At 43.0% G+C, this 27,575-nt stretch overlaps 1 protein-coding gene across 2 annotated transcripts in view; it reads right to left on the reverse strand.

Annotated features, from left to right (window-relative positions):
- The window catches only part of FAM184A (family with sequence similarity 184 member A), a 307,530-nt gene that overhangs the window by 97,983 nt on the left and 181,972 nt on the right, over positions 1–27,575 (reverse strand). For both annotated transcript variants that reach the window (XM_040350321.1, XM_040350320.1), the window contains exons 5-6: positions 6,800–6,997; positions 3,006–3,128 (exon numbers count right to left, since the gene is read on the reverse strand). In XM_040350321.1, coding sequence (XP_040206255.1) covers positions 3,006–3,128; positions 6,800–6,997 — 321 coding nt within the window. The remainder of the gene's footprint in view (positions 1–3,005; positions 3,129–6,799; positions 6,998–27,575) is intronic.

Raw genomic sequence — 27,575 nt, forward strand, 5'->3', positions numbered from 1 at the left:
ACAAATGTTGTCGGGAATTCCGAACGCCAAGAACGCAGTGACGTACAACACTACGTCAAGCCGAGAAAAATGAAGTTCAATGATTCCGAGCATGCGTAGGATTTTTGTGCGTCGGAATTGCATACAGACGATCGAATTTCCTACAAGAACTTTTGCTGTCGGAAAAATTGAGAACCAGCCCTCAAATTTTTCTTGTCGGAAATTCCGAGAGCAAATGTCCAAAGGAGCCTACACACGGTCGGAACATTTGTTGTCGGAATTTCCGATGGTGTGTACTTGGCATTATAGTAAGAAAGGCAACATGAACCAAAACCATTTAACAAAGACACCATGGACATCATTGCTTTCTTACAAAAGGTGTTCATATATGTCACTACTTCTATCATAAATCTGTGATATCCACTATGACCAAATGTGCAACAATTTTATTTGTTTTCACTATGAATACAGCCTAATAATACTAATTTGCATTTATCTACTTGTGGCTTGTTGAAATGGTCATGAAATCTGGACGGTTCTGCAGGGACGAGCGGTGGAAAGTCATTTAGAACAGCTTACTGAACACCTTACTGAGGAGGAACAGGAAGTGAGAAATTCAGACAAAGAAAACAAATAAAAAAAACATTTAGAAGAGAAATCGAAGGAAAAGGTAAGTGAACCAACAATGCACTAGCTTAAAGGAACCTATTTAGAAAATAAAAAACAAACCTTTACAACCCCTTTAACAGCTTGAGGCAGACATTATGTCATGCAAGGCCACATAGATGCCTTTTTTGCTGACCCACAAGGAATTTTAAGGTGATCTCTGATGTAAATGGATGTGACCAGCAAATCAGTTGGACACTTTTTGGCATACCCACTATATACTCCCCTACAATAATCTTAGGCATGAGAGTAGACCCTGTACAACGATGCCCTACATGACATTACAGTTGATTATGTTGGGGCGTGAGTATACACATGGATTGGAGAGCTGGATATCTGAAATGCCTAAGCTGCAGAGTGCCCACATCAAGGCACCTCTTGACAGACAGAGAAGACTTTAGGTGGGCACTGCAGCTTACACATAAATTTGCAAATGTGTGTAAACAAAACCCTCTGTTTTTAACGTAAATTTTTAGACAGGGTCAGCTTAGTTGTTTTGCAGTCTAGCTGGTAAATACGCTGGGAAATTTTTTGTTTGTGATGTGCATTGCCCTTCCATGTGCACCTCAATACAAAGGCTAGTTATAGGTTGGGGTCATTGCCCCTTTTTTGAACAGTTTGTTTGAAAATATTTTCAAATGTGTGCAAACAAAACTCTGTTTTTAACGTAAATTGTAAGACAGGGCCAGTTTGGTTGTTTTGCAGGCTGGCTGGTAAGTGTGCTGGGAAATCTGTTGTTTGTAATGGGCTTTCTTTCTTTTCCCCAGAGTATCCGACCATGCACATAATTTAATGTGTGTAAACATTTCGCTTTTTTGGTCTCAAATTCTATATTGTTTATTTCATACCACCATCTTGGTCACCATTATCACCTTTTTATCACTGCTATCATTGATGGGAGGACCCTTTAAAGCACATACCTTATGAGGGTTTATGAGTACACCCTTATACTTAACCCTCCTGGCGGTGTTCCCGAGTCTGACTCAGGGTTAGATTTCTGTGCTGCGATCGGTAACTCGGGCTCGCCTCGCAGCATCCACAGACAGTGTTTACTTACCTTGTCCCTGGATCCAGCGATGCCACCGCGTTGTGTGAGCGAGCGGGTGCTCGCTCGATTCACACAGCGTCCTCCTGTGCCGCCGATCTCCGTTCCCTGCGACGTTACGACGCACGGGAGTGGAGAACGGCGCCAAATTCAAAAACGTAAACAAACACAATACACACAGTATACTGTAATCTTACAGATTACAGTACTGTATGTAAAAAATACACACACCCCTTGTCCCTAGTGGTCTGCCCAGTGCCCTACATGTACTTTTATATAATAAAAACTGTTCTTTCTCCCTGCAAACTGTAGATTGTCCATAGCAACCAAAAGTGTATTTTTGTCAAAAATGGTTTTAGAGCAGCTAGAAAACAGCGATAATAAATTATAATCACTTGCAGAATTGTGCGATAGCGATTAGTGGGGAAATCCGTCATAACAAAATAAAAGTAATGACAGCGACAATTCTGCAACTGAGCAAATTTCAGTGATTTTGAGTTGATTACATTTTTATTATAATTATATTATTATGTGTTCTAATTATTTATTATATTATAATTTATAACTTTGTTTTTTAAAAAAATTTCATACCCGGGATGCCTACTAGACTCTTGTTTGGTCAGATTTAGGTGAGTTATTCCTAAGAAATACAGGCCTACAGTATAAAATGCCAAATTTCCTTGCAAATAATGGTACCGCTTTCAGCACCTTTTTTCTGAAAGAATCATACCGCCAGGGAGGTTAATAGCATAGCTTGATACAGAATGATGGATATGGTTGCTGCAACCGTGTAGACAATTTATCTTCTTGTTGGCTGTGTACAATTTTTGATATCTATCGTCTGGTGTCATAGGACATAATGTGCCATATTTTGTTTATGGGGGGTGGTTTTTGATGTGCACACTGCACTTCATATACTGTGTTTTTTGTTATATGGCATCATGATGCATTTATGCTTTTCATTGTGCTGGCTCTCCTGTGTCTATATGTTCTACTCCCCCTGACCCCCTTTTGGACTATATTTGTTCTAAAAAAAACAGAGTGGCAGCATTGTTAAAATTATACATGATGATAATTGGTGTTTGGTATGCTTTGATACATTATTATAGAAAACTGTTTATTGCAGTCTACAAAGGCGTTTCAATTTTTGTTCTTTAGTGAACAATATTGTTCATATGTTCAAAAGAAAAGAATTAGAGTGTATACAACACATTTGTCTTTTCTTTTCTTTTGAATATAGCCTATGCATTTGACAGAACTCTGTTGTAGGAAAGTCAGGACTGGGCTCACAGACTAATCAGGAGAAGTATTTTACCTCTTCATTGGCATTCGTTAGCTTCTTGGTCAGTTCTTCCTTAAGAGTTTCAAGTTGTTGCTTTAGTTGATTCTTATTCTCCTCTAGTTCCTGTTTTTCCTTTTCATGTTGCTGATGGAGATCCTAATTTAAGAGATACAGAGAAATACAGTCAAAAAAATGGTTTACAGAACATGCTTTAGGTGTTATTATCTTGTGAAAAGTCCTGACAGAAATCTGAGCTTAACAAACGTATGATTGAATGTTTTCTTAGAAACAGCTATGTCAAGTCTCTGAATATGTCAGACGTATAAGTAGACCCACTGTATTCTTCTCTATAAAGCCATTTTCACCCTTTCAAACAATTCTTATACAAACCAATGTGACTATAGTGTTAGGGCCAGATCCACGAAGAAGTTACGACGGCGTATCTATTGATACGCCGCGTAACTTCTAGTTTGCTCCGGCGTATCTTTGTTTTGTATCCACAAAACAAGATACGCCTGAAGCTGGGCTAGATCCGACTGGCGTACGTCTTAGTACGCCGTCGGATCTAAGGTGCATATTTACGCTGGCCGCTAGGTGGTGCTTCCGTCGATTTCCGCTTTGAGTATGCAAATTAGCTATATATGCCAATCCACAAACGTACGTCCGGCCGGCGCATTTTTTACGTTGTTTCCGTAAGGCTTTTTCCGGCGTAAAGTTACTCCAGATATATGAGGCGTATCCTGTGTTAAGTATGGACGTCGTTCCTGCGTAGAATTTTTAAAATTTTACATCGTTTGCATAAGTCGCTCGCGAATAGGGCTGTGCGTAGAATGACGTTCACGTCGAAAGCATTGGCTTGATGCGGGTTAATTTGGAGCATGCCCCCACGGACGGCGCATGCGCCGTTCAGAAAAAACTTAATTTACATCGGGTCAAGTAAAATTAACATAAAACACGCCCACATCTTTAACATTTGAATTCCGCGCCCTTACGCCGGCAGATTTACGCTACGCTTTGTGAATACAGAACTTGCCTCTCAAAGTTGCGGCGGAGTAGCGTTACTACGATACGCTATGCCGGATTAAAATTACGATCCGCTACGTGGATCTGGCCCTCAATGTGTTTTTTTTTGTGTAGTAGACGTAGGCTTAAGACGTGTTAAATAATGCACCCCAGATGTCCTCCAAGTGATTTTTTTTCCCCACTCACTGATATTCGATAAACGCTTGTCAAACATGCAGAAAATATTATAGGCACATTTACAGCTCGTTATTATAGATTTGACATGTACGGTAGCTTCATTTTGGCCACACAGTGATGTGAAGCGACACAAACGATACATGTTTTTTCAAAGTGAACAGCTGTGTCCACTGTCCATAATATTCATTTTAGACTGTTTTGCTTAGTGTTTGGGGAGCAGCCAAACACACCCCAAATGCTTGTTTCTGATGCCAGTGTGAATAAAAAATAAGTAAACTTTTTGGAAACTAAAGCTAGCTTATAAAACACACACAGTATAACATTTTTCATTGTATACTAGCAACTAATTTATTAAACATTATTGTATATTTATGTAATACAATAATACAAAATAATAATAATAATGAACAAATTTAGTATTGTACCCACTTTCTACTTAGTTTATGCTAATTTTGTGCCACTGCTCCTGCTTTCTCTGGGGATGAGGTGCGCAGGAAAAATATCTGAAAGCAAAACTGAAACATTAAACAGCCCCTCTTTAATGGGTCTCCAAAAAATGTTTATAATTAATAGCAACATTTTTTTTATTTTATTACTCCTGGTTTAACATTTCACATCTAGAAATATCCTGCATTACCAAACCAGAAGTTTACAAGGTATGCTTAAGCTGCAGTTTACAAGCTCTGCTCCAAAGATTTGACAATGACCTGTTATGGTCATATTAGGTCAGTGATGTCATAAGCATCAGCTGATCAGGCTGGCACTGACGGCTCATCCCTACTAATGCCGGGGGGGCCTGTATGAAAGATCGCAAGTTTAGCCCCCTCCCTGGAGAAAAATAAAATAGGTGAGGCATTGGGAAGATGGAAGCCATGTCTGCGGTGACAGCGCACTGCTTGAAGGGTTCGTTTTAAGGTAAGTTTCACATAATTTGCTAGTATGCGATTCATACTAGCACATTATAACTTTGTTTATGGGAGAAACATTGAGGATTCCTGAGACGCGGAAGAGATAGGTGTCTGAAACCCAGATTGAGAGACCCCGGGCGGGGATAACTAGCCACACGCTGTCACGATCTCACACAGGAGATCAGTGAAGTCGATAAGGAGACATTATATCAGAGGTGGAGGAACCTTTCCTATAAGATCACGGCACTATCCCTGGGTGTTTTTTACATTTTTCGGTCACCTTTTTTTTATTCACTGGAGGACTTTTTTGCACAATACGATTATATGAACAGTTTCACCTTTATTCTTTTTCTTTCATGGTTTGCTTCAATGTGAACCATAACTGAAGAGTTTGCTCTATATGCGGAGAATTTTGTTCAGCACTTAATTTTGATGTTTATAATTCATTTCATGTTTGATTAATTCAGTTTTGATTCACAATTTGTCACGTTAGATTTTTAACCATTTATTGCAGCGCAGCTACGTATATATTATTTATATATATTTTTCTACATTTAATACACAGGAAAAATGCTTGTAAAGAACTTCTAAAATGCTTGTAATACGTCTTCGAAAAACTCTCAAATAAAAACACCTGCTCAGGTGAGAATGGGAACAAACATATATCTGGGTTGTAATTATTATTTTTCTGTGTTACCATTAATGAAAAGATCTTGCTTACTTAAAGCAGTGCATCAGATAATAATGATGTGTAAAATGCAGTAAGTTAAAGCAACCCCTCTGAAATTCTTTTATTAATAAAAATGTTTGGTTGCTGTAGGTTACTGCATATTACCATAGCCCTTTGCACTACCTTACTGAACATGCCATCAATTGTTAAAATAAAGGAACTTGGTTGCTGATAATTTGCCCATAACTCACAGCTGAAACCATTAAAAAACTGTAAAACAGGCATTTCACTGCTAGCGAAGATGCAGTGGAAAAGAATTAGGGGCCAGATCCACAGCCAGCGGGCTTAACTTAAATGTTCCTATTTAAGTTACACTGCCGCAAAATTTCTACCTAAGTGCCCGATCCACAAAGCACTTACCTAGAAATTTGCAGCTGTGTAACTTAAATGCGTCCGGCACAAGGCGCGCCCAATCTAATGGGGCGAGTCCCATTTGAATTAGGCGCGCTCCCGCGCCGGACGTACTGCGCATGCTCCCGACGCTATTTTCCCGACGTGCTTTGCGCGGATTTACGTTGCGCCGAGTTTTGAGAATCTCGACGGGTGTAAAAGAAAAAAAAAGAGTTGCGGCGGGAAAAAAAAAAAATAAAAAAAAAAATTGACAGCGACGCGGGAAAGAAGGGTCTACTTTTACATGGTGTACTAAGTTTACACTTTGTAAAAGCAGCCCTAATTTTGCGACGGCAAACTAACACTTACGGAAAAAAAACGAAGGGAAAAAGCTTTGTGGATCTCCGTAAGTGCTAATTTGCATACCCGACGCGGAATTTCGACGAGAAATGCCCCCAGCGGCGGCCGAGGTACTGCAACCTAAGATCCGACAGTGTAAAACTATTACACCTGCCGGATCTTAGGAATATCTATGCGTAACTGATTCTATCAGCCGCATAGATAGAAACAGGCATACGACGGCGTATCAGTAGATACGCCTGCGTATCCCTTTTGTGGATCTGGCCCTAAGAGTTGTGTCTGCATTCCCAGTGACTCACCATCTGTAGCTTCTTCTTCTCCTTATTTGTAGAGCTTTGTGCTGCCTCAAGCGCTGCTTGATGTTTCCATGACATCTCTTCTAACATCTTTGCATGAGCTTCTTTTAGCTGTAACGTCTCCTCCTCAAATTTGATGCGCAGGTTAATCAGTTCCTTCTCATAACATTCACGTTGGGTCTGCTTCGCTTCATTGATCTTCTGAAAAGAAGGAGACAAGGCAAACACTTTATGTAAGTACTCGCCAATACATCAGTTTTTAGACCCATCAATCAGCCTAAAACAAACTTTTTTTCCTACTTCTGTTGCCTGTGCTTAAATGCATAGACATATAATTAAAACTTTCATTCTGTGATTCGACATCTATGATTTATTAACACACAGGAGGAAAACATGACAGTCAGTAAGCTTGAAATGTCAGGTTAAATCCTCATTTCTCCTTGAGGCATTTAAAACATAAACATACATCTTCATATTAGACAAAGGCCAGTAGACATGTCTAATTAGCACAGCTCCAGCACATTTTCAAATGTTTGACTTTGTTTTTAGCCCATGTATTATTAAATACTTTTGTCCTTTTTAGGCTTTAGGCCCAACCATTCACTAGAAGCCCAGATGACTAAATTGAAGTTTATTTTGGTCATATGGAGGAAGCAACTCACTGGAAAAGACAATTATAATTATTATTATACAGGATTTACACCGATAAGTCATAACATAATGACCACTGACAAGTAAAGTGAAACACGTTGATTATTTCGTAACAATGGCACCTGAAAGTGGGTGGTATATACTAGGCAGCAAGGGAACATGTAGTCCTTGAAGTTGATGTGTTGAATTCAGAAAATAAGGGAAAGTGTACAGATTTAGGTGACTTTGATAAGGACCAAATTGTGATGGCTAGACGACTGGGTCTAAGCATCTCCAAAATGCCAGCTCTTTCTGAGATGTTTGCAGTCTGCGGTGGTCAGGATCTACCAAAACCGATCCAAGGAAGGAAAGGCAGGGAAATTGTCATGGCCGCCCAAGGCTCATTGATGAAGATGGTTAGCAAAGGCTGGCTCATGTAGTCTGATCCAACAGAAGTGCTACTGTAGCTCAAATAGCTGAAAAAAAACCATAATGCTGCAATAATGTTTACAAAGGCAGATCCCCATTCTGACTCTGTACTATGCGATCGCGGGTCGTCGGTGGACATTGAGTCCTCCTGATCCGCAGGCACGCTCCCGCAGTGGGCACGAGAGTGCGCCGCCAGTGGCGTCCGCCCACAACTGCACCTGCGTAAGCTGATGTACAATGATAGCGATTTGCTTAGAGGAGCCAACTTGCTGTAGTACAAGTGCGGCGGCTGATCCTTAAGTAGTTAATTGATGAATAAATAACGAAGGCGTAGCCCACACCTGGCCATGAAATAGCTTTTGATTCAATTGTCCAAATACTTTTGGTCCTTTGAAAAAGGCTATTCTTAAGAGCTGTAATTCCTATACCCTTTCTCTGATTTGGATACCCTCAAATTAAACCTGAGATTGTACACGTTCAGTGCATATCATATATAACTTTAACTTTAATATGTTTTGGTAAATACCTGGAAAAAATAAAATTGTGCCTCTGTCCAAATATATATGGATCCAACAGTATATCTGTAGTGTTTATTTATCTCTCTTCAAAGCTCTGAGTCCAGTGTCTTTCTGCTGTTTGGTTCTTCTGTTATCAGCATGAAAACCTCTGACAAGTTCTCAGAGACAGGAGAAAAAAAAACAGCCTAAAATGTGTGTTTGTTGGGGGGGGGGGGGGGGGTGCTAAAAATTGATTAGCAGAGAGCTTGTTTTGTCACAGCACAGCTCTGAAAGTATCTTTGTTCTTCTGCCTATGTGGTGTGCATTTCCTCCAATCAGCTGGCACACAGTGTGTATGCCCAGACTACACTTCTACTGTTGAATCAAAAGTATAAATTCTAACACGATGTAAGAATTCCAAAGACTATAGCAAGCTGAAGACAGCAAATATGCATGTAAAACGTATGTAGGATTTGCTTTATCCCTGTGTATCATCTGAGGTTGTTCACTTCACTGGGTATAATAGAGGATTTACATCCACTTTAAAGGATCTGCTGCTGACAGTTGGTTACCAGATACCACAGCATACCTTCAGAGATCTAGTGGAGTCCATGCTTTGACAGGTTATGGAGGGTGATCATAATGTTAATGTTATTGCTGATAATGCCAACAATATGCACAGCTCTTTAACCACTTCCATACAGGGCAGTTATACACACTTCCATACCGGGCCTATTCTGGCACTTCTCTCCTACATGTACAAATCATAATTTTTTTGCTAGAAAATTACGCAGAACCCCCAAACATTATATATGTTTTTTTAGCAGACACCCTAGGGAATAAAACGACGGTCATTGAAACCTTTTATCTTGCACGGTATTTGCGCAATAATTTTTCAAACGCCTTTTTTTTGGAAAAAAATTGTTTCATGAATTAAAAAAATTAAAAAACAGTAAAGTTAGCCCAATTTTTTTGTAAAATATGAAATATGATGTTACACCGAGTAAATAGATACCTAACATGTCACGCTTTAAAATTGCGCACACTCATGGAATGGCGCCAAACTTCGGTACTTAAAAATCTCCATAGGCAACGATTTGAAATTTTTTACAGGTTACCAGTTTAGATTTACAGAGGAGATCTAGTGCTAGAATTGTTGCTGGCACTCTAACGCACGCGGCGATACCTCACATATGTGGTTTAAACGGCGTTTACATATGTCGGCGGGACTTGCGTGTGCGTTCGCTTCTGCGCGCAAGCTACCGGGGACAGGGGCGTTAAAAAAATAAATTGTATTTTTTTTTTTTTTTATATATATTTATTTATTTTTTTACACTTTTTTATTTTATTTTTTTTTTTTTTTATCACTTTTATTCCTATTACAAGGAATGTAAACATCCCTTGTAATAGGAATGTGTGTGACAGGTACTCTTTATGGAGAGATGCGGGGTCAATAAGACCCCACATCTCTCCTCCAGGCTGGAAAGCATGAAATCGGTGAAAAAAAATTCACCGATCTCATGCTTGTGGTTGCTTAGCAGCCGCAATCGCGGCTTTGTTTACTTACGGGGACCCGGGCGTGACGTCATCACATCGCGCCCGGGTCCTCCGACGGTCATAGAGATGACTGGTGACCATCTGGTCACAAGTCATCTCTATGCTTCCTGCGAGCGCCGGATGATTCGTTCTCCGGGCCCCCGATGGCACGGGAGAGCCCGGAGAAGCACCGGATGGCGGCGGGAGGGGGGGGATGTCCCCTCCCGCCGCCTGTAAGAACGATCTAGCGGCGGAACCGCCGCTATGATCGTTCTTACGTTGTGCAGAATCGCCGGCACAAGAGAAGGATATCTGAATGATGCCTCTAGCTGCAGGCATCATTCAGATATCCACCCGGAAAGCCCAGGACGTCATATGACGTCTACTCTGAACGGCAGAGGTTCTTTGTGGATGTCATTTTACTATGGGCCGGTAGGGAAGTGGTTAAAAAACAGAGAGACAGTGCTGTTGCAATACAATTCAATACAAGGAGCTGCTTGTGACAGCTTAACGTTATGCTTGGAAAGGTTGAGGGCAAAAGAAGACAATGACAACAAGAAGTAAGGTAGCTGGATATAGACAAATAAAGTGTGAGCATGCTGTAAAGACTAGAGACTAAAATAGAAGGGAGATTATTCAGAGAAACCCTATCTGACTGCCAGAAGTCAACACTGACTTGATGTTAGTTAATAATGTGTGTGTATGTGTATATACAAATACACCAAAAAGGGAAACTCTGCGCTCCTTTTCCTTTTTGGTGTATTTGTGTATTTGTGGTACTTCAGGGTATCCAGGTCTCTGTAACACGGACTGTTCTCAGCCCATACGAGGGTTTCAAGTATTTCATGGGATATTAGTTATTTCACATTGAGCGCCAGTGATTTTTTTGTATCAATATTGTATGTGTATATACACACACACACATTATATATGTGAAGTACACACAACATTGTAAAGAGTCAGCTGATCACATGCTAACATTACACAGAACTAAGGCTAGCTTTCCAAGCCTTTAAAAAAAAGTAAAATCCAGATGAGAGTTATCACTTCTGAATGATTTAACTTGTATGACCCATTTCAGTCAGCAATGATAAATAGGGGAGGGGAAATGAAATGAAGCATCAAGGCAGATGAGAAATATTTTGTGTATATGAAAAACAATGGGCAGTGATAGAATAGATAAGCATTCATAAGATAATTCCATTCATGGTGGTTTTATTGTTCCAAGAATTTCAAATGCTACTGTTTTAAGCATAAGGCTCCTTTCACACTGATGCACTTTTTCTGTTATTTCCCAGGGCAACAAAAGCACATGAAAACTATTTCTCATTAAATTCTAGGTAACTGTTCACACTGCAGTTTCCCTGTGTTATGAAAAGTCTTAAATGTTGCATCTTTTGGTACACCAAAAAGGCACCTTCCTTTTTAAGTCAAGGAGAACAAATCAAAAGTGGATTAGTGTGAAAGGGCCCTAACATGGATGTTGTCCAATTGGACTTGTCACCTTATGGACTTGACCCACCATTCTGACAAAGCTGGACCTTTCAAAAAATATTTTTGCCAGCCAGAGACTTTATCTTCTTTTAGTATTCAAGATTGCTATGTGAATATATATTGTACATCATATGGTCTAAATGGTATGATTCACAACAAAAGTATCCTTTATAAATATATATTTTTGAAAAGCCCAAACTTTTCAGATTAATTTATTATAAGAAATAGAAGGAACCTGGACCACTGACTGGCTGTAAAATATTAAGGGCCAGATACACGTAGCGCGGCGCTTCTTTACGTCCGGCGTAGTGTATCTCAGAAGACGATGACAACAAGAAGTAAGGTATCAGCGTATTTCCCGTATCCACAAAGAATTTGCTCCATAAGTTACGGCGGCGTAGTGTAACTGTGTCGGTGTAAGGGCGAGCGATTCAAATGGATGAGATGGGGGCGTGTTTTATGTTAATACGTCTTGACCCGACGTAAATGACGTTTTTTGTGAACGGCACATGCGCCGTCCATGGGGGTATCCCAGTGCGCATGCTCCAAATTAACCCGATACCTACATGACAATGGATGCACAAATAGGGGCAGTAGTCAGCGGATCCCACCATCTGCTGCGCCTACTATGCAGACTCACGCCCTTTATCCCGAAAGAGGACATTGCAGTCGTGGTGGGAACAATCATCAATTCCAGACTCGACTACGCAAATGCCCTCTATCTAGGACTCCCCAAATACCAAATCTCTCGTCTGCAAGTCGTTCAAAATACGGCCGACTAGTGACTGGAAAAAAACCATGGGAATCAATCTCACCTTCGCTGAGATCCCTTCATTGGTTGCCAGTAAAAGACAGAATCACTTTCAAGGCACTCTGCCTAACGCATAAGTGTATTCAAAGAAACGCCCCCCAATATCTATGCAAAAAAATAAAAGCCCATAACCCCAATCGCATTCTGCGATCCACCAATCAAAACCTCCCCCAGATACCCAAAGCCAGATACAAGTCCAAAGGAGATCGAAGATTTGCAGTCCAGGGACCTCGCCTGTGGAATGCACTACCAACCACCATCCGACTGGAGTTGGACCACTTGGCCTTCAGGAGAAAGATTAAAACCCAATAAAAGAGGATTTCTCAGAGCTGAAATAACTCTGTGTGGCAAGACTGGGCACACATGATAGAAAATCTTATATTGTACATTGAGACATAAAAAAAAAATCAGGTTTACATCCACTTTAAAGTGAAACAATAAAAGTGAGATATAACTTTAAATTTCGCAGCGGGGGGCGGGTTGTGGTGGTGGTGTATAGTATGCCTGTGAAGTAGCGCTTGTTTCCCGTGCTTAGAACTGTCCCTGCACAAAGTGTCATTTCTGAAGGAAAAAAAGTCATTTCAAATCACTTGCGGCTATAATGAATTGTCAGCTTACAACCACATGTTTTATAAAAGTGTCACATTCCTTCTGTTGGCAGCTCCGTAAGAGCTGGGGGGAGGAGTAGCAACAGTACATTTATCTTCCCAGTGAAAAGCTGTGGAGGGGGGGTGTTGTGTCAAGACAAGTCTTATCATTTGAGGAGAGCAGGCTTAGTTCCCAACATAGCTAGAGAACTGACCACGATGTGCTCTCCTGCCTAATGTGGTCAGTTTTTGATAGGAAAGCAGGGGGACTGACAGGAACACCAGGGATTTCACACAAAGGAAGCACTTTAAAGAGAAGAGTATATGTTTTCATACAAGTACATGGTACAGCAGGCACATATCAGGAATATGAAATGTTGGATTTTTCGTATTCTTTAAAGCGGGGGTTCACCCTTAGAGGGCACTTTTTCCCCTTAGATTCCTGCTCGTTTTCTCTAGGGGAATCGGCAATTTGTTTTAAAATATGTGCAGTACTTACCCGTTTACGAGATGCATCCTCTCTCCGTCGCTTCCGGGTATGGGCTGCGGGAATGGGTGTTCCTTCTTGATTGACAGTCTTCCGAGAGGCTTCCGACGGTCGCATCCATCGCGTCACGATTTTCCGAAAGAAGCCGAACGTCGATGCGCAGGCGCAGTATACAGCCGCACCGACGTTCGGCTTCTTTCGGCTACGAGTGACGCGATGGATGCGACCGTCGGAAGCCTGTCAATCAAGAAGGAACGCCCGCTCCCGAAGACCCATACCCGGAAGCGACGGAAGAAGATGCAGCTCGAAAACGGGTAAGTACTGCTCATATTTTAATACAAATAGCCGATTCCCCTAGACCGAACGAGCAGGAATCTATGGGGAGAAAAAAAAAATGTTAGAAATGGGTGAACTCCCGCTTTAAGTTTAATGAGGTGCATGTTACCTTGTGAACTTTAATTTACATTTGACAGGTTTATGGCTCTCCAAGAAGCTTACGCAGCGCCAAAAATGTTGGACCCTCTGGTCTCAGCTTCTTTAAATGCAGATTCAATAATGCTGCTATACCCACTCCTCCCCTTTTCCTGACAAAGCACAGAAGCCTTTGTATTATGTGATCTCATTTACAAAATACAAAGGCTTCTGTAAATTGGCAACAAATGAAGGGACGGGCATAACTTCGATGTGTGCTTCTCTCCTTGAGTGTATACTCTGGGGTTGTCATAAACCTGTTAGAAGTAAATAATACAGATAAGTTCAGACGGTGGCATGCACCTCCTTGAACTTAAAGCGGGGGTTCACCCTATAAAAAAAAAAAAAAAAAAATGTTTTCTTCTAGCATAAAATTAGGCATAGTAGCGCGAGCTACAGTATGCCTGTCTTAATTTTTTTATCCCCGTACTCACTGTGTAATCGTACATAGAAGATTCCGACTGCCCACGGGGAATGGGCGTTCCAATCCAGACGGAAGGTGATTGACGGCCGGCTCTGGCGCGTCACGCTTCTCCGGAAATAGCCGAAATAGGGTTGGCTCTTCACGGCGCCTGCGCATAGTCTGTGCGCAGGCGCCGTGAAGAGCCGAGACCTACTCCGGCTGTCTTCGGGGAGCGTGACGTGCCAGAGCCGGCCGTCAATCACCCTCCCTCTTGAAAGGAACGCCCATTCCCCGCGGGCAGTCGGAATCCTCTATGTACGATTACACAGTGAGTACGGGGATAAAAAAATTAAGACAGGCATACTGTAGCTCGCGCTACTATGCCTAATTTTATGCTAAAAAGTTGTTCTGCAGGGTGAACCACCGCTTTAACTCATAGTATACTGGATTTCAGCCTTAATTTTCATGTAATATATATTATAAGGAGGAAATGCTCAAATTGTATTGGCAGTCATAAACCATGCATGAGATAGGGACACTCAGAAACAGTCCAAGCAAGTTCACCCTGCTATTTTATTAAGAAAGGCAGCAAACACAACATACAACGTTTTTCAATGGTTTGTACCACAAGCCCATGGGATAAAACAAACAAATCTAAACTTTAGACAGTTTCTTACTAACAGGGCGCACGCCTAAAGAAAATTTACATACAAAGTGGGCTCATGACCCAGCTGTGAAACAGGGGGCAAAATGACCAAGAGAGACTGGAACAACCTAGGCCCTCACATAAGGGGGGAGCCAAGTTTGCACCATAATCCCTTCTAGAACAGGCCACATGTGAGTTAGCAACAGTGAAGGATGACTCGCCGACCAACTGCAGAGCAGAAGGGTAAATGCAAATGCCTTGCATGAATAAGTAATTGTAGTTTGCAATTAAGCAAGATAACTGTACAAACAAGATTAATTGATGTACCCCTGTAGAGAAGGAAGAGTAACTGCAGTGTGGGACTAAATCACCTTGACTGCTACACAAAAAAGAAAGAATCCTCAAGAGCCATATGTGATTTAAGCAACCCAGGCCAACATACAAAACAAAATGGAACAGAAACTGTACCAACAAGGGGGACTGCCCGATCTACTGCAAGGCAGTGACAAGGGCACCACAGGTCACCAACAGTGTGGGAGTAAAACATTACCAGCAAGGGCAACACATTGACCAACTGTGGAGTAGGCAGATTTAAGCTCCAGCTGTAGTGAGCTCACCATACGTCACTGTGCAAACAGGATACTAGTGAGAGAGAACCACCAGGGTTACTCAGACTTACTGTGGTGCAGCAGGGGATGATGGTTATGAAAGACTAGTGTACTGCACAATAAGACTACAGTGAGACATTACCACACAGGCACTCACAGAAGACCGTGGAGCAGGAGGCGATAATAGCCATTTATGACAGCCGCCTCTGTAGCACAGTACATAGAAAGGCATTAACAGCCAGGAAGAATTCAAAGATGACTGCAGAGAAGGGAAGAATTGCAAACTGTGACCAGGTACCTTTTGTACACAGAGAGGTATTACTAATCCAGGGTCAGCGTTAAGTGAAAGCTGTCTAGGCCCCCTTACATGGCGCTTGTGTAACTCTAGATCTGCCATGTGCAGTTCTGCAATGTCTCCAGAGGGGTTCTCACAACAGCCATAGGGGGTTAGAAAGGTGACCGCCATCTGTACCAGGCACGCTTAAGCAGTTGAAGCCCAGGTATCTTCTTAGAATTGTTGCGCTGTGTACTGGATGGAGCTGTGCTGTGTAAATTTTCCATGTGCCAAGATAAAATATGGAGTATGCCTGCACAGTAGGCTCAGGAAACTGAGCCCCACACTGCACTAGGGTGGCCCCTAGTGGTGTCAGGGGTAAACACAGGAAGTTTCAACATAGTGAAAAGAACACCAAAATGAAATAAAAATGCATGTTCAAACCAGCACTCCTGACTATGGCTGTGACACACTGTTTAAAGTGTTGCAGCCAGCACTCCATTAGTCCCCGGGGGATAGGTACACAACACACAGGGCCCAGGTAATGGTTGTTAGCCCAGACTCACTGCAGCAGATCATATTCTTCCAGGAGCAGGCTCCATCATGGCTCCCTTCTCCTCAATGGGCATACCCCAAAATAGGTCCTCATTGAAAGGGCTTCACCAATTAATGGACTACGGCTCTGGACCTGTATAGCATCCTGTGGCTAGCTCAATACACCACATTGCCACAACCAATCTAGAAGCTGAAAAAAGAAGCTTGCAGTGGCTACTGTGCATTCAGATAAATAAGCTCTATAAAAGAACTGAGCATCCCTCAAGAAAGAAAATAGGTCCATAACCTAAAAACACTAACAAAAAAACTGAGGCTAGCTGTGAATGGGAGGGGTTATATAGCAGATGTTTCTGCAGTTTTCCTTTTTGTCAGTGTCCAGTTTTCTGAAGGTGGCGGCATATAACTCAGGTTTAATGACACACATACAGGTGACACACATACAGTACCGTCCACAATCTTGCCAGCTAATGACTTTATAATAAAGCATATCAAAATTACATCACCTGGCGTAAATTGTGCTTTGCTATAAATAGCAGGTTTCAATGCTTATGTTTAATTTTTGAAAATATTGCAGTTTTGGTATTGGGGGGGGGGGCTTGGTTCCATGGCTCTAGATACCTGGAACCCCTCAATACCAGCTTGCATAACTTCTACTGGTTGAGACATAAAAAATTATAGTAGACATCAACTACCATCTAGGTCAACCTGGCTGGCAAAACTGCTTAACAATTTAATAATGCCCTTAATCCAATTTTACTAAAGTACTGCTCAGCATACCCTTTAGAAGAGGCATTCCTTAACAAATAACCTCTGATATAGGTTGACTCAAGTTTCCTTTTGACATGGAAATGTATTGCTCGTGCCCTTTAATTATCTGCATATAGTTCCCAGATATTCCCTTTTCCAATTATATAACCAAAACAAATCACTCTGTATGACCTAATTTACATGTGTCAGTTACTAAAACATTAAACTGATATTAAAGTTTTATCAGACATATGTACCAATTGAACCTGCAGAAGTACCCTCTGGAGGTGCAGATGTCGCTGGTTGAGAAACTATGTTTACAGTAGACCATACATCCTTCTCTAAGTAGGTTTCAGCATTCTTATGTTATTTATATCAGATGTCAAGATCTGTCACCTTTGTGTATTAATGAAGCAAGATGATGGTATAATAAGAAGAGTAATTAAGCTGTTTCAAAGTCATGTCCTTCTTTAAAAGGGAAGCCAGCCTACAAAAATGTTCAGATGTTAAAGCATTTGTAAAAAAAGGACTGCCACAAAGTATTGTGTGGCACACGGTGCACTGTGCTCCCTATTCGCATGCCTAATCTAGTAAATGTATGCATTACAACATCATCAATTATTAAATGTGATAATAACAGGAGACACATAAAATGAATTCACTCAAGTATTTTAGTAATTAGTGTGTGAGCACTGACTGTGTCTAAGTTCCTAATAACTATACTGCCTGGTTTGTTCTGGAAGCAAAGGCTGATTTATTGTCAGTGGCATTTTACAAAGCAGAATTTTCTTACTAATTGATGGTATATACAATCATTCATAGCATAGTAATCTTCCATTTTAACATTTTATGACACTGAAGAATACAGCAAAAAGCATTCAAGTCTCCTGCATAGAAGGCTGGGCAGTTGCCCAGCAGGAAAAAAGGATGTGATGGCAAGATTACAAGTCTGAGAGATGACAGGTTAGAAACCTTTCTGTCACAGTGGATTTTTCCAGTGATTAAGTTGTCAGTCATACAGGAAAAAAAAAAAAAAAAAAACAATTCACCATGTCACTGGTAGTTTTCAGACAGCAGATGCACTACAGGGTTGCCACTTAGGCAAAAGAAACATCAGTTCATGCTTAGCTGCTTAACAGATAAAATGTTAAATGTGAATATACAGTAGGTGTTTGTGATATTGTGCTTTTAGCACGACAGCGTCGCGCTGATACTCGGCGACATGGTGCCGAGATCTCGCCGACATCTTGCACTCACTGGAATAGTGACAGCACATCCCAGCAAGCGCGTCATAGAAGCGACGGGAGATCCGACTTGGATTCCCGCCAATTCTACACGTGTGCGGCGTTTGCTATGAATCCTGAGGGGGAAGTCCCCGCCGGATTTTAAATAAAAATCCGGCATGGGTCCCCCCCTCAGGAGCATACCGGGCCCTTAGGTCTGTTATGGGTTGTAAGGAGAGCCCCCCTACGCCGAAAAAAACGGCGTAGGGGGTCCCCCTACAATCCATACCAGACCCGTATCCAAAGCACGCTACCCGGCCAGCCAGGAAGGGAGTGGGGACGAGCGAGCGCCCCCCCCCTCCTGAGCCGTACCAGGCTGCATGCCCTCAACATGGGGGGGTTGGGTGCTCTGGGGCAGGGGGGCGCACTGCGGCCCCCCCCACCTCAGAGCACCCTGTCCCCATGTTGATGAGGACAGGGCCCCTTCCCGACAACCCTGGCCGTTGGTTGTCGGGGTATGCGGGCGGGAGGCTTATCGGAATCTGGGAGCCCCCTTTAACCACTTGCCCACCAGGTAAATTCTGGCACTTCTCTCCTTCATGTGAAAAATCACAATTTTTTTGCTAGAAAATTTATCAGAACCCCCAAACATTATATATTTTTTTTTAGCAGACATCCTAGGGAATAAAATGGCAGTCATTGCAATACTTTTTGTCACACCGTATTTGCGCAGCGGTCTTACAAGCGCACTTTTTTTGGATAAAAATCACTTTTTTGAATTAAAAAATAAGACAATACATTTTGCCCAATTTTTTTATATATTGTGAAAGATAATGTTACGCCGAGTAAAATGATACCCAACATGTCACGCTTAAAAATTGCGCCTGCTCGTGGCATGGCGTCAAACTTTTACCCTTAAAAATCTCGATAGGCGACGTTTAAAAAATTCTACAGGTTGCATTTTTTGAGTTGCAGAGTAGGTCTAGGGCTAGAATTATTGCTCTCGCTCTAACGATCGCGGCGATACCTCACTTGTGTGGTTTGAATACCGTTTTCATATGCGGGCGCTACTCGCGTATGCGTTTACTTCTGCGCGCGAGCTCGTCGGGACGGGGCGCTTTAAAAAATTTTTTTTTGGTTTTCTTATTTATTTTTATTTAGTTTTATAATTTTTTACACTGAAAAAAATAAAATAAAAAAAATTGATCACTTTTATTCCTATTACAAGGAATGTAAACATCCCTTGTAATAGAAAAAAGCATGACAGGTCCTCTTAAATATGAGATCTGGGGTCAAAAAGACCTCAGATCTCATAATTAGACTTAAATGCAAAAAAAAAAATAAAAAAAAAAAAATGTCATTTTTTCAAATGACAAAAAAAAAAAATGTTTCTTTAAGAGGCTGGGCGGGACTGACGTTTTGACGTCACTTCCGCCCAGCAGAGCTATGAGGACGGGTGAAGGAGATTTCTCCTTCAGTCCCGTCCCCGCTCAGCTGCCGGACACATCGGATCCCCTCCGCCGCTACCGACGGCTCCGGTAAGCGGCGGAGAGCGCGGGAGAGCGGCGGGAGGGGGGGGGCCCCTCTCCCGCCACCGATAACGGCGATCTCGCGGCGAATCCGCCGCGGAGACCGCCGTTATCGTGTACACCACCGCCCCCTGCAAAGATGAATATCTCGGTTGTGGCAGCAGCTGCTGCCGTTATCGAGATATTCAACTTTAAAAAGGAGGACGTCTTTTTGACATGGGGCGGTGGTCAAGAGGTTAATAAGGGGGCCCCCAGATACCGGCCCCCCACCCTAAGTGAATGAGTATGGGGTACATCGTACCCCTACCCATTCACCTGCAAGAAAAGTGGTAAAAACACAAATAAACCACACAGTGTATTAAAATATTTTATTAGTCTGCTCCGGAGGCCGCCCCCTGTCTTCTTTATTAGCTCTTTTACCAGGGGGGGCTTCTTCTTTGACGTCTTCGGGTGGGTGGGGGCCGCCGTCTGGTTCTCTTCCACCGCCGGGGGGGGGGGTGGCTTTTAAAAAAGCCCCCACCCCCCCGGCGGGTTTCCTCCGGCGTCTTCGGCGGGGCTCTTCTTCTTCCGCTATCCCGACGGGTCTTCTCCGCTATCCGGGGGGTCTCGCCGCTCTCCGCTGTTGACTCGTCGCACCCCGGTTCTTCGTCTCGCAGTCCGGTCCCTTCTTCCGTGCTGTACGTCTTCTTCCGCGCTGTGACGTCATGTTCTTCACTTCTCTTCTTCTCCCCATGTTGACTCGCCGGTCCTCCTCGCTGCAATGACGGATGCGCGCCTTGCATCGGACCTATATAGGCCTCACAGTCCCATCATGCTCTGTACCTACCCATGTGATACCTACCACGTGGGTAGGTATCACATGGGTAGGTACAGAGCATGATGGGACTGTGAGGCCTATATAGGTCCGATGCAAGGCGCGCATCCGTCATTGCAGCGAGGAGGACCGGCGAGTCAACATCGGGAGAAGAAGAGAAGTGAAGAACATGACGTCACAGCGCGGAAGAAGACGTACAGCACGGAAGAAGGGACCGGACTGCGAGACGAAGAACCGGGGTGCGACGAGTCAACAGCGGAGAGCGGCGAGACCCCCCGGATAGCGGAGAAGACCCGTCGGGATAGCGGAAGAAGAAGAGCCCCGCCGAAGACGCCGGAGGAAACCCGCCGGGGGGGTGGGGGCTTTTTTAAAAGCCACCCCCCCCCGGCGGTGGAAGAGAACCAGACGGCGGCCCCCACCCACCCGAAGACGTCAAAGAAGAAGCCCCCCCTGGTAAAAGAGCTAATAAAGAAGACAGGGGGCGGCCTCCGGAGCAGACTAATAAAATATTTTAATACACTGTGTGGTTTATTTGTGTTTTTACCACTTTTCTTGCAGGTGAATGGGTAGGGGTACGATGTACCCCATACTCATTCACTTAGGGTGGGGGGCCGGTATCTGGGGGCCCCCTTATTAAAGGGGGCTCCCAGATTCCGATAAGCCTCCCGCCCGCATACCCCGACAACCAACGGCCAGGGTTGTCGGGAAGGGGCCCTGTCCTCATCAACATGGGGACAGGGTGCTCTGAGGTGGGGGGGGCCGCAGTGCGCCCCCCTGCCCCAGAGCACCCAACCCCCCCATGTTGAGGGCATGCAGCCTGGTACGGCTCAGGAGGGGGGGGGGGGCGCTCGCTCGTCCCCACTCCCTTCCTGGCTGGCCGGGTAGCGTGCTTTGGATACGGGTCTGGTATGGATTGTAGGGGGACCCCCTACGCCGTTTTTTTCGGCGTAGGGGGGCTCTCCTTACAACCCATAACAGACCTAAGGGCCCGGTATGCTCCTGAGGGGGGGACCCATGCCGGATTTTTATTTAAAATCCGGCGGGGACTTCCCCCTCAGGATTCATAGCAAACGCCGCACACGTGTAGAATTGGCGGGAATCCAAGTCGGATCTCCCGTCGCTTCTATGACGGCTCTGTCTCCATCGCGGCAAGCCAGCTCGGCGCTGGCTCCCGCGATGGGGCTCGTAGGTGCTCAATCTCGCCGAGAAAGAGAGCGAGATTGACACAAAATCGGGTTCACCTACTGTATACAATTTTTGGTTATATATACTGTATTTGCTGGCATATAAGACTACCTTTTACACTCAAAATAACTGGCCAAAAAGCAGGGGTCGTCTTATATGTCGGGTCAGCTGCTCAGATGGCTGCTGGATGTGCAGTAATACTGTATGTAGCTTCGGCTACATACAGTATATACTGCTTAGCCAATCCCGATGAGCGTTGTATTGAAATGAATACAGAGCCTGCTCGGATTGGAGAAACAACCTCTGCCAATCTGAGCAGGCTACATACAGAAGCCTGCTCGGATTGGCTTTGAAAGTCAAAGAGGCATGGGCTGATGATGTTACAGCCTCTGCCAATCAAAGCAGGCTTTGAATTCATGAATAGAATACATCGCTCGCTGTGATTGGCTCCAGCTCCAGCAAGAAGGAAGAAGAATATGGCTCCAGAAGGAAGAAATATGAAGCGTCAGAAGCCTCGGAAGGGGGTACAGGCAAAAAATCTTAAAAACCTGTCCAAATTAGGGGGTCGTCTCATAAGCCCGGTCGCCTTATACACCGGCAAATACGGTACTTTATTCTGTTTGAACATGTCAACAACCTGGTTACTTATTTATTTTTAGAGGAAAGCACAAATAATCAGAATCTGTCTGTGATTTGATTATAGTTAACCTGGCATCTGATTTATTTGTGACTGATCGTTTTGTAATTATCAGTAATTGTTCTTTGTAATTATCTAAAATATTTCTCTAAAGTCTAATCATACAAAAGCCTGCTTTTTACAATAAGTATGCTGTACTGTGTACAAATCTACACCTTTAGCTAGATTCAGGTAGAGTTAGGTCGGCGTATCAGTAGATACGCCGACCTAACTCTGAATCTGCGCCGACCTAGGTTTAAGTGTATTCTCAAACAGAGATACACTTAAACCTATCTAAGATAGGACGGCTTGCGCCGTCCTATCTTAGGGTGCAATGTTTTGGCTGGCCGCTAGGTGGCGCTTCCATTGCGGTCGGCGTAGAATATGTAAATCACTAGATACGCCTATTCACGAACGTACACCCGACCGACGCAGTACAGATACGCCGTTTACGTAACGCATTATCAGGCCTAAAGATATTCCATCAAATAGTTGGAATAGTAATGTTAAAGTGTGGCCGCCGTTCCCGCTTCGAAATTCGAACATTTTACGTTGTTTTTGTGTAAGTCCTCCGTGAATAGGGATTTACGTTGTTTACGTCCACGTCGAAATCAATAGGCCCGTGCGGCGGACTTAGCCGCAATGCACACTGGGAAATGTAGGCGCACGGCACATGCGCAGTTCCAAAAAACCGTCAATCACGTCGGGTCAAGCCTAATTATCATAAAACACGCCCCCTCAGCCGAATTTGAATTGGGCGCGCTTGCGCCCGCCGCATTTACGCTACACCGCCGTAACTTAGCAGGCAAGTACTTTGTGAATCATGTACTTGCCTAGCTAACTTACGGTGGCGTAGTGTAAACACGCTAAGCTACGCCGCCGCAAAGTTAGGACACCCTATGTGAATCTAGCTATATATGGTTACATTTTTGGACACCAGTCCAACACACCTAAATATCTGACCAAAAGTATGTGGACTTTCCTAGAAATTACTGGGTTCATGTGGGCCAGTAAAGGGTATGGTTAATGTTAGAACATATAAAGATACTATGGACAATTGTTGGCATAAAGCAGGGGTCTCAAACTGGCAGCCCTCCCCATGAAGCATTGCAAGGCTGATAGTTACAAGCATGACTCCCACAGGCAGAGGCACGATGGGACTTGTAGTTTCACAACAGCTGGAGGGCTGCCAATTTGAGACCCAGACCCCTGGCTTAAAGTGTCTAATAAATACACATACCAAAAAGGCTTAAAAAATAAACAAATCTTTAATTTTCATACACAAATGGTTAGATTTAAAAAAGTTGAATACAACTGGTTAAAACCACAGTTACTGCTGGTTCTGGCTGAAGAATCGGAAAAAATGGCCTACTTGTCCCACTTCATCAGGGCCTTAGATTGGAGCACAAATTTGTACAAACACTGAAAAGATATACAAGCATATTATTAACATATAAAGTACTGTATTTATTGGCATATAACACTCACTTTTTTACCCTGAAAATAGAGGGTAATCTGTGCCTGCGTGTTATACACAGGGGGCTGTGGAAAGTTTTTTTCCTGAAACTTCCCTCCTAAAGTTAGTGTGCGTGTTATACGCCTGTGCGTGTTATACACCGATAAATACGGTATATAAAGATTAACAATTATATTCCCAATAAATCTTAAACATTACAAACCTTTAATATACTGAGTCATGTTGCTTTAACCCTTTCACGCCGAGCGTACGCATATATGCGTCCTCGGCTTTCAGGGGTTGTACCGGGATGATGCCTGCAGCCGCAGGCATCATCCCGGTACCGTTGTTTAGAGCGGGCGATCGGCTTTCCAAACATAACAACCGATGCGGCTAAAAGCCGCTCGGTTGTTATGCCGGAGGAGCGGGAGGGGACATCCCCCCCCTCCCGCCGCCTCTCGCCGCTCTGACCGGGCCTCCCGTCCCACCGGGAGACCCGATCCACGATCCGGCGCCTCCAGCGTCTCGGCGCGCTCTGAAACAAAGCCGTAAACGGCTTTGATTCAGTGTGCGCATTGAAACCACGGAAGCGGCGTCATCACGTCACTTCCGGGTTTCTCGGCTGCCAATGGCGCCGGATTTAAAAAAGTACACAGTATTCAGAATCGCCGTTTTCGGCGATCTGAATACTTTGAAGTGCAAAGGAGGGCTCGGAGGTCTTTTAGACCCCGATCCCTCCATAAAGAGTACCTGTCACGACCTATTGCTGTCACAAGGGATGTTTACATTCCTTGTGACAGCAATAAAAGTGATCAAAATGTAAAAAAAAAAAAAAAAAAAATGTAATATTAGAAAAAATAAATAAATAAATAAGAAAACAAAAAAAAAAATTTTTTAAAGCGCCCCCCTCCCCGCGAGCTTGCGCAGCAAAGAAAGCGCATACGGAAGTCGCGCCCGCATATGAAAACGGTGTTCAAATAACACATGTGAGGTATCGCCGCGATCGTAAGAGCGAGAGCAATACTTATAGCACTAGGCCTACTCTGTAACTCTAACCTGGTAACCGTAAAAAAAGTTTAAAGCGTCCCCTTTGGAGATTTTTAGTTACCGTAGTTTGTCGCCATTCCACGAGTGCGTGCAATTATAAAGCGTGTCATGCTTGGTATCTATTTACTCGGCATAACATCATCTTTCACATTATGCAAAAAAATTGGGCTAATTTTACTTTTTCATTTTTTTAAAATTCATGAAAGTAAATTTTTCCCAAAAAGTTGTGTTTAAAACACCGCCGCACAAATACCGTATGACATAAAATATTGCAACAATCGCCATTTTATTCTCTAGATTCTCTGCTAAAAATATATATATAATGTTTGGGGGTTCTAAGTAATTTTCTAGCCAAAAATATGGATTTTAACTTGTAAACACCAAATGTCATACATAGGCATAGGCATGAAAGGGTTAAATGTTTGTAATGGTATCCTAAAAGAGCTTGTTATATACACCAGGGCTCAAAATTTCAAGTCCTAAGCTACTAACCAGTCCTTAAGAGTTACTCGCCACCTGATGCCCCACCCAAACCTTTCCCTGCTCCACCCCTAAGCATGCCTTTGTAAATTATCTCATGAAATTACACTGTACATTTTTTTTTATTCAGAATTAAGTTACAAAAATAAATATGGTATGATAGATTGGGGGGAGGGGGGCTGAATTAGAATTGCGCTAATATCAAAATAAACCTTTGTGGAAAAGGTGACCATAAATGTGAAAATGACATGGATGAACATGAATCATGAATTGAATTAAATTCATTAATTCAATGATTTATGTTCATCCATATTAGCGCAACTATATATTTTTCTCACTTCTTTACACTGTTTTCAGGTTAGTTGCTGCTTACCTCTGTAGAGCTTCAGGCCATCATTATTTTTAGTTATCCTAGCGCAGTTTCTATTTACCTTTTTCGGCTGAATTAGAGGTATAGGTATGATAGAATGGGGGGGGAGGGTGGTGGAATTGGAGGCAAAGTATCGATAGAATGGGGGAAGGGGCAGAATTGGAGGCATAGGTATAATTGAATGAGGGAGAGGGGGTGGAATTTGAGGCATAGGTATTATAGAATGAGGGGAGGGGTGGAATTAGAGGCATAGGTATGATAGAATGCAGGGGGGGCAGAATTGGAAGCATACAGATGATAGAATAGGGGGACGGGGGGCAGAATTAAAGGCATAGGTATGATAGAATGCGGAGGAGGAGGGGGCAGAATTGGAGGAATAGATATGATAGAATGGGGTGAGAGGGGGTGGAATTGGAGGCATAGTATGATAGAATGCAGGGGGGGGGGGCAGAATTGGAGGCATAGTATGATAGAATGCAGGGGGGGCAGAATTGGAGGCATACATATGATAGAATGTGGGGGAGTGGCAGAATTGGAGGCATAGATATGATAGAATGGGGTGAGGGGGGTGGAATTGGAGGCATAGTATGATAGAATGCAGGGGGGGGGGCAGAATTGGAGTCATAGGTATGATAGAATGGGGTGAGGGTGGCGGAATTGGAGGCATAGGTATAATGGATTGGGGGGCTAGGATTCAGACCTATGCCTCCAGTTAACATGCCCCATCCAGCACATATGTGCTTTCAATTCTCCCTTACTCCCAGCTAATTTCCTGTTCAATCCCCCATTATTCCAATGCCAACTTGGGACACTCTTTTGACACAGTCCCTTTTGATAGTTTAATTAAGATTTTCTTACTCCCCTACCTTTTTCTCCCCCCTCCATTGGCTCCCCAGGCTTTTCCTCCACCAGACTGGCTGACAAAAATTGCACAAGTGAATCAGCAGTCTTCTCGGTTGTTTTTTAGGTATGAATTTAGATGTTAGAAAACAGTTTATGTTTATACTTATATTTGACTTTTTCCTTCCTGCCCATGACATGCTGTGGTGTATGTAACAAGCTCTATTAGGATACTATTACAAAAATTTGAAGCAACATGACTCAGAATATTGAAAGTTTGTAATGTTTATTATTTCTTGGTAATATAATTATTTGTTAATGTTTAAATACTTTATTTGTTAATGATATGTTTGTATATCTTTGCAGTATTTGTACAAATTTGTGCTCCAATCTAAGGCCCTGATAAAGCGGGACACCCCGCAAAATGCGTAGGAAATTTTTTTCAATTTTTAAGCCATCCTGCATAGACTTATGCCGTGTACACACGATCGGTTCGTCTGATGAAAACGGTCTGATGGACCGTTTTCATCAGACGAACCGATCGTTTGTGGGCCCCATCGTTTTTTTTCCCATCGGTGAAAAAACGTTTAAAATTATCTGATGGTTAAAAAACCGATAGAAAAAAACGATCGTCTGTGGGCAAGTCCATCTGTTAAAAATCCACGTGTGCTTAGAATCAAGTCGACGCATGCTCGGAAGCATTGAACTTAATTTTTCTCAGCACGATAACTGATGGTGTGTAGGCAAGACTGATGAAAGTCAGCTTCATCGGATATCTGATGAAAAAATCCATCAAACTGTTTTCATCGGATGAACCGATCGTGTGTACAGGGCATTACAGTAACTGTTTTTTTAACCAGTCGTATTCAACTTTTTAAAATCTAACCATTTGTATATGGAAATTAAAGATTTGTTTATTTTTTAAGCCTTTTTGGTATGTGTATTTGTTAGACCCTGCAAGGTACATGTAAAGTCCCACCCCAT

The sequence above is a fragment of the Rana temporaria genome, chromosome 4 (assembly GCF_905171775.1).
Source record: "Rana temporaria chromosome 4, aRanTem1.1, whole genome shotgun sequence".
NCBI classification, from domain to species: domain Eukaryota; kingdom Metazoa; phylum Chordata; class Amphibia; order Anura; family Ranidae; genus Rana; species Rana temporaria.